The 9,074-nt window shown below is 34.1% G+C and overlaps 1 protein-coding gene across 1 annotated transcript; it reads right to left on the reverse strand.

Annotated features, from left to right (window-relative positions):
- HELRODRAFT_164111 (hypothetical protein) lies at positions 1-5,863 on the reverse strand (the record flags this gene model as incomplete). The annotated part of the gene is made up of 5 exons (XM_009029143.1): positions 1-132; positions 1,333-1,396; positions 4,453-4,661; positions 4,736-4,839; positions 5,836-5,863. The coding sequence occupies 5 exons, from the start codon at positions 5,861-5,863 to the stop codon at positions 1-3; spliced, it is 537 nt and encodes a 178-aa protein (XP_009027391.1).
- Between the last annotated feature and the right edge of the window lie 3,211 nt (positions 5,864-9,074).

Genomic DNA, 9,074 nt, shown 5'->3' on the forward strand with positions numbered 1-9,074 from the left:
CTAATCATCTAACAATGAAAAACAATGCCATGTTTCCAAATGCACCCGAACAACCACTCCATCGAGCGACATTTCATGAACTGCATCATATTTTGATAGAATAAATCTAATGATTAATAAACCCAACGAAACCTGTATTTCATTTTTAATTTAGATTCAGGTAATAACTACCACCATAACAATCACCATCAATATTACGTTCATTACAATTCACACCATCGTTATCATTTCTGTCATATTTAAAACCACTGTTATCGCAATCATTAATGCAACCACATATATTACAATCATTAAGGCATTTCTTTGAAACCAAAGAAGGTTCTTTGACATCAATTTTGACCATAAAATTATCACCAACTACAACCTCATCAACTATAAATTTCTATTAAGAGCACCATTATAACCACTAACCATCCAACAACTAACAACTTACCTTTATAACCAATATCATCACCTTCGAAATCTTCACTACCACATACCATCAAATTTCGATTATCACCAACATCGTTATCATTAATACCTTTAATAGAATAATAATAATAACAACAATAATAATGAGAACTATCTTTTATTCGGCAATAAAAACAAAGAAAATGACAAGAAAATGAAGTAAAATAAAATAAAATTGTAATAATAATGAGAACATTCTTTTATTTTTAGCATAAAACACACATAAAAAGAAGAAGTAATTGTTAACAATAATTAAAATTTAATAGAATAAAATAGAACTTATTATAAAATATTTTGCGAAACTCGTCATCTTACACAGAATGTGTACAACGAGAACAGATTAGTTCTAAATGATTCTTTCAGTTAATGTTTCTATCACATTAAATAGCATATGATGACGTTATTACCGAGTTAACAAGGTTATTATAAAATTGATCAAACCAATTTAAGTTAATTAAAAACAAATTAAAACTATTAAAAAACCTGTCAGCAAAATTGTTATTCTAAAATGATTAAAATCGTCAAGTAAATTGTAAAGTAAGTATTTTGATCGTGTTTCTTCTGAGTAATGCGATGTCAGGACGTAGTGCATTTTCGGCGAATCTCATCACAGTCTACGTTAGCGGATATTGAAACTTCTGGCCCAGCACATGACTTTAATTTTTCTACAATTATCTTCAAAATTTTATTGTGGCGTGTGGTGTATCTACTCAATGCTGACACCGAGTTGCAGTTGGACAGAACATGTTTTTTTTGGTTTGTCAAGCATTGCAAAGCCGGTTAACGAGTTAGCTCAGTCAGTAGAAGTGCCGTGTCACGTGCTGCTATTACGCGATGACATGGTTCGAATACTGTCTGTCCGAAACTCAAAGACAATCAAACCCGTATGATGACGCGTGCATATATAATGTGAATGAGTGTCGTGTGGTAAGTGTACATGTACAGCCTTTGTGACACGAAAGTTTTATCATAAGTATGGAATAACATGTAAGCAGTTCTGCGTTTGAGCGTTTGACGGAGTTGCATTATAAAGATCAAAAAAAAAGGATTTTAAGATTTTCCCCATTTAAATAGATTTGCGTTTGAATGTGGCTTTTCCGAAGAATTTGAATAGGACCTCTGGAAGACTGTGGAACTTCGACCAATGGGCAATTTGGGTCGAGGGAATGTGATTTTTAATCGATTTCAAAGCTGTTCCTTGGCAGCAGAGCGACAACAAATGTTCTAATTCTGTTTCTCTTGCCGGGGCGTTAGCGTTCTTAGAGTCGACATAATGTCTTTAGTACCTAGAAGCAAGTTGCCAATCATTATGTAGCTACTGTACAACTCACTCCATAAACATTTTAGTTCTTCATTGCCGTTTGACTTCAAATAGTTTCTGAGTTCGGAGTTTCACTCGGCAAAATTTTTGAGTGATCTAACATTTAAGCCACCTGACACTTATATGGGAACAAAACGGCAAGCGATATTCTGTTGATGACCATAAAATTTTTCGTGAGAAGAACAACTAAGCAAGACGTCAAGTCGCACTGGCTCGGACATATCAGTGCAGAGAGTGGCTCACTAAAAACAAAGGTGAACAATTGAAATCTCTGTATCGTATAGCAAAACAAGCAATGCATACGAAAAAAAACATAGTCGGTGCCTCATGTATCAAAAAAGACAAAAATGAGATGGTTCTTGATGAGATCAAGCTACAGTGGAGAGAATATTTCAACCGTCTGTTAAATGAAACAAATTCCATCAATGTTAACTTTGACGCTCCACCCATCAAGTGTAGAGGAGCTTACAGAAGCTCTGAAAGCTATGAAGGAAAAAAAGCAGCACGGCCCTCTGGACTCACAAATGACGTTATCAAAGCATTTGGTACTGCAGGTATCCAAACGTTACTACAACTTTGCCGTGAAATCTGGAGAAATTGCTCAATGCCAACTGAATGGAACTTTAGCATGACAGTTCCGCTATAAAGGCAAAGGTGATCCATTGAGTTGTTCATCATATCGGGATATACGTCTGTTAGAACACTCCCTGAAAAATGTCGGGAAAATCATTGAGAAAAGATTAACGTCGTGCATCATAATTGGAAATTATCAATTTGGTTTCTTAGCGGGGAAATCAACAATTGATGCAATTTACATCCCTCTGCAAGAGAAGTACCTCGCAAAGCATCAACAACTATTACACATTTTTGTAGACCATGAAAAAACATTTGATCGAGTTCTGCGTGAAGCAATCAGGTGGAGTCTACGTCGATAACTCATTCCAGAATATTTTGTTCGACTTGTGATGAAAATGTATACGAATACTAAGACTCTCGTCAACACAACGGTTGGAAATAGAGATGCATTTGACATCGGCGTTGGAGTTTACCAAGGCTAAAATTTCAGTCCACTGTTATTTATAATTGTGATGGAAGAAATCACAAAACCGATACGCACTGGTGACATTTGGAATCTAATATAAGCTGATTTAACAGCCACGTCTGAGCAGAATGCAGCACAGATGTTTGAAGATTGGAACACCAGACTCGCTGATCATGAATTCAAAATCAACATCAGCAAAAACCAAAGCAATGAACACTGGTGAACCCATCCAATATACAGCTACTGGACTATAGCCCTGTTCAGATTGTAAAGCTGGTGTAGGTAACAATTCAATCAAATGTCAGCAGTGTAACCAGTGGTGTCACAAGCGTTGTTCAAAAATAATTGGTACTTTATCTAAAATGTCCAATTTTGTTTGTTCTGCTTGCATCAACCCACAACAACAAATACAAAATAGCAATGTTTTGGAAGCCATTAAGATAAAGAAAGTCACATCGTTTCAATATCTAGGGGATATCCTGGATTGTACTGGAGCAGCTGAAACTGCCTTTCTAGTCTAGCACGCATACGTGCAACCTGGAATAAATGGTATCTCCTTGCCTCTGTACTGATGCGGCGTGACATCCCATTGCCACTACGAGCAAGACTTTATAAATCTGTGATACGTCCGGTGTTGTTATATGGTGCAGAAACATGGGCAATGACTACCGAACTGGAACAACAACTTCAACGAACCGACATGAAAATGCTTCGATGGATGCAACGAATTAGTCTGAAAGACCACATCAAATCTACCAAAATCCTGCGTCGAGGTGGTTTAGAAGATAAAAAGGACGAATGCCGGCAATGCTGGTTTGGTCATGTCAAACGAAGTGGAAACAGTGCCATAACTTTTTTTGCAGATGTTGAAGTACCTGGCACACGTCCCAAAGGCCGCCCAAAGAAGTCCTGGTCGCATACAATCGTACAAGACATGAAAGCTCTAAATTTCAACGAAATGGATACAACTGATCGTCGAATTTGGCGCAAAAAATTGATGGCAAAGAAAACAACGTCGTTAACGGTGATTGCGTTGTAATTTTGTAAACCTCTTCTTCTGTGCAAGGTTCAAAATTGTCCAACACTATAACAGCTAACTCTTCAATTACCGGAAAATCATAATGCCGAATCGCTGCCATTACTTTATAAACTTTGTCTTCCAAGTATTTAAGAAAATCTTCGGATGTATGTTCCGCCGTTTTTGATTCTGGCATATTTACATTTTTATTCATCATCTTGTTCACATGACGTCAAAGCTGAGAAGGATTGTTTTTGCAAGATGTTATCTGATTTCACCAATAACAATTTTTCTTGTCTATTAGCACCATTTTTCTGTCTTGCAGGGTATTACACCATTCTATCATCATCACCCTTGGTCTTACGATATTTCCTTTCCAACCTCCTACACCATCGTCTAGTCTGAACACAATCTTCATCAAACCAAGGAGTCACCGGAAACAATTTACAATTCACCTTCTTAATTGGTGCATATTTATCTGCCAAACGTCGTAACACCGTCACATAGCATTTCATCAAGTCGTCATCGCAGGCATCATCAGCTGGAGGCACAGCCAGTGATGTCGCCATCAAGGAACTCCGAAATGTAGCTTTGTCCTATCTCCTCCAACATCGTACTAACTTTGTTATAAATTGTGGTTTAGTTTTACGCATGGGCAACAGACACGTCACCAGGGCATGGTCTAAAAATTCTTTTGGTGTTCCCATAATGACATCCGTAATCTTGTAACCCGATGTGGAGGCCACAAAATCCAATGTTCCTTGCTTAACGTAAGTTTCACGTGCACGAACCTGACCATACCAAATGTTGCAAGAAAATCTTCCATCCGCCTTGCATTTAGGTTATCAACGTTTTCTAGATGAATGTTAAAATCACCAGCCATCAACAGCGGAATGTTATTTACAGTCAGTCCCTCAACCACATGAGTCTGCTCATCAAAGAACAACTTGTCAGCAGCTTTTGAACCCGGACTATATATCGCCATCAGGATAACCGATGCGTTTGCTGCTGAAATGAAGATGAATGGAAACAACAAATGAATTGGGAATGAAGATGATTAAAGATATAGAATATGCCGATGATGTTTGCCAAATTGTAAAATCTGTGGAAAGGATGGTAGTACAGACGGATCCATGTCAAAAGAAAGCGGATAATTTTGGGGACTGAAAGTTAATATGCAAAAAACTAAAATGATGTCAGTTTCAAAACAATAAATAGAATGACCAGCTATTAAAATCGACTTCGATAAAAAAAATTGAAACTATCCAAAGATGGAAAACAAACTAAAAGCTGATTGAGAGACAGAAAAAAATCCAAAAGAAGAAATGCATTAACACGATCGTTCTTCAATAAACTACAGAAAAGACATGATGTGAAGCAAAACAAAGCTGTTAGGTAGTTAATTGATAACTGTGCGGAAGTATGGATGTGAAGCAGGCTTTTTTAGATGAATAACAAAGATTAGCAACTCAGATCACCTGACGAACGAAGAGACAAAAAAAACTTTTCAATCAAAAATATTAAAGGAAGAAGAACGCGATTGGCAGGCCATGTGCTGAGGACGGCTAAAAACCGTATCTCAAAAAATTATTCCAATATCAATCGCAAAAGAAAAATGAACGTACCAAAAATAGATGGCGAGTCGATTGATCTGGACGAAGACTTAAAAAGAACTAAATTAACTGTTCATGGAATAACGACAGGATGTATAAGAACGTATTTGAATAAGTGGTTACTAACAGCGAAATATGCAAGGATGTCAGACAGATATAGACACCTGGAGCCAGGCCAAAGATGCTTAAATGCTATGACATAACATGTTTTATTATAAAATGAAGTACACAAAAAATTAACTAATATGAAATGATTTAAAAGTCATTTAGGTTAAAAGCCAAAAAAAATAAATGATAAACCTAAATTGTTGCTCTAGTTTTTCTTGAACAAACGCAATTCTCTCAGCTTCTTTTTTTTTTATTATTTCATTAGCTCTTTCACGTAGCTCACATCGTTTATCGACTTTTTTAATGTGCATGTTGGTTATTTCATTGTAAAACTTGATTTCATCGGTTTGTAATAAAAGTCGCAATCTAAATATAAATAGCAATAGGATTAAATAAAATTAATTTTTAGATAAAAATTTGTACACGCTGAAAATTAGCAAATTAGTTAAATCTTGCGATTGCTAAAATACAATATATGATAAAGCCAATTAATTAATTAAAAATGAGGCTTACTTGAAATTAAAAATTCTGATCATGTTTTCCGACCCCACTAAATTTTTGAAGAGTGGAAAAAGAAAAATAATGACCTTAGATTTAAGATAAACCAATATTGGTTAAAGTAATGTTCCGTGCTCACTGGAAAACTGCATAAAAATAGATGTCCCACACCACGCACGAAACATAAAGGTCCAAAAAATGCACGTCAAGTGCTCTCGCTGTATGAGTTTATCATTGGCATTGTGCTGTGCTTCAGGAACTGAAGCACAGCACAATGTACCACACTTAGAGCATACACATAATGGATCAACGAAAAGTGATCTTTTGGAGCCAACAAAGTAGGAACGCACATATATAAGTATATATAAGATACAACCAATATTTGATAACATACTATATTGAAAATGGTAAAGGATAACCGAAAAAAGCTTTTTCTACATAAGATAAAAATGAATGAAAGAGTGGTTAAAAACTATCAACACAAAGTGATCTTCTGGATCCAACAGTGATGATCCAACGAGCACCTGCACAAATTATGCGTACTTGTAAGATAATATTTTTTGTTTTTGGATGTTACAACATTGACAAATATGAACAATACCTGATGTTTTGTTCCTTGCACTTCTTTCCTTTTAAGAACGTTTTAAGTTTATGAACTTCTTAAAAATGTTTTAATTGTAACTATTGAAGTAATTGTGTTCATCTATCGGAAATCTTGAGCCTATGGATAAACGAACTCTTTCTTGACTATCGTTGGAAGCTACAACACGGTGTTGGAGATATAGGGATTATTGAAGCTATAACATCGGTGTTGGTAGTTACGAGTTGGTAGTTAACTGCTCTTTTATTCATTTTTATCTAATACGGAAATTTTTCTTTCGTTATCAATCATTAAGTCTTGCAAATGCATGAAATGAAATGGAGACAAAAAGTAATCACTTGTGGCAGGCCGCCATAGTGTTGTAACTCCCTTGACCTCGTAACTACCAACAATCAATCTTCTTTTTGGGTTTCTGTAATTGAAATATACGATATGGAATTGAAAATACACTCAGCGATTTACAACAATTCCATATCGTTGAGTGTATTTATATATATATATATATATATATACACATATATATATGTTGGTAATAGACCATAATTTTTACAATATTCTATAAATTCTACCGAATGTTTGGCGTTTATATGTTTGTAGTTCGTTTTTTCAATTTTTCTCACTAAAGTTTTTTGGTGAACGTTTAGTTTATTAAAATTCAAAATAAACTTATTTTCCGAATTCATGCTGCAAATAAGGCCATATTTCGATTCGGAATGAATCATCATCAGTGCTTTCTGCTGTTTATATAAGGAAATATTGACTTTGTCAAAATGAATTTATATGGAGATTGACTTTGTCAAAATGAAATTAGATTGAAATTAGGTGTCAGATTTCTTTATTGACTGGTCCATCTTCATTAGTTTCCTTTTCTTCATCGATAGCATCATATTCTTCTTTGTCATTATTTACAATGCTAGTTTTCATTACATCTTTTTTTCATTGCTGATTAAGCGCCGGGTTGGGAGTAAAGTTGTCATTTTTTGTTGTATATTTATTTTTGGTTTATTGATGTCAATTAGGACTGCTTCTGAAATTTTATGATGCGTGTAGTTGCTGTTCTGGTATATTACTTTGGTGTTACTGTCGAGGATTTCACGGTTAATAGTGATTGAGTGTGTTGAGTCCAAATGAGATTTGATATCACCACTCTGTTTATGCATCGTAAGCCTTCTAGTCAATGAGGTAGTAGTAATCCCGATATATGAGTCATGTTGACGTGCACAGCCGTCAAAGGGGCAATTAAATTCATATATTACGTGATTACGCCTTAGCACAGAGTTATCTCTAGGACTACAGTTGTTTTTCAGTATTAGGTGAGACGTCTTTTTTATTGTTGTAATATATTCGGAGTTTAACTTTATTATTTGGGTTGGTTGGTGTGACATTTTTATTGATGATATGTTTAAGAATAGCTTCATCTACTTTGTATGCTGTTGACATGTGATTTCTGTAATACAAGATGATGTCGTTATCTTGATTGTTGGTACCAGGAAGGTTATTGTTGTGTAGTAATTTGCCTTTAACAATCTTTTCAATAGACTAAGTCTTATATCCATTGTTTACAAGCAGGTTAGTGACCCTCTTTAATTCAGCGTCGCGATTTTCAATATCCGAAGAGTGTGTGAATGCCCGGTTCACAAATGATTTTATTGTGCTGTCTTTAAATTGTTCAGTGCATTCACTTTGTCCATTCAAACAAATTCCTGTATTCGTTTCTTTGACATAGACCGCGGTTTTGAATCGTTCTTCGCCACGCAAATATCAGCTGCAGTTGCAATTGTAACATCATCACAAGAAGCAAGAACCACAGCGATGATAATAATAATAACGTTAACAACAATAATAATAACGTTTTTAAATATTGTAAAAATAATATTAATAATATGTAGTTAATTAAATAAATTCGCGCTTCTTCTCGGCTGAGCGTTGATATTTACCTTAACAAACATGATATAAACAATCTCGTTTTATATTGTTTAATGTTATTAAATTTATTTTATTCGTTTTCTGTTTTAAATAATTTATATAAATTAATAACTATTTGTTCTTTCTTATCTTATCAAATATCTTACATACATTATATATAATGCACTGAAGATGAGTTTTCTATAACTCGAAATAGCTATCTGCAAATTTATTTAATAAAATTTTTAAAACAATAAAATGTCTAATTTTTCTGACATTTATAAACTAAAAAGAAATATAAAAAAGTTAAACAATGTTGAAAGTAGTTTTGAATTTTTGAAATATATATATATATATATATATATATATATTTCAAAAATTCAACACTACTTTCAACATTGTTTAACTTTTTTATATTTCTTATATATATATATATATATATATATATATATATATATATATATATATATATATATATATATATGTCATTGAATATATAAATTTCAGTGAATATTTGC

Source organism: Helobdella robusta, assembly GCF_000326865.2.
Source record: "Helobdella robusta unplaced genomic scaffold HELROscaffold_6, whole genome shotgun sequence".
In the NCBI taxonomy this organism is placed as follows: Eukaryota; Metazoa; Annelida; class Clitellata; order Rhynchobdellida; family Glossiphoniidae; genus Helobdella; species Helobdella robusta.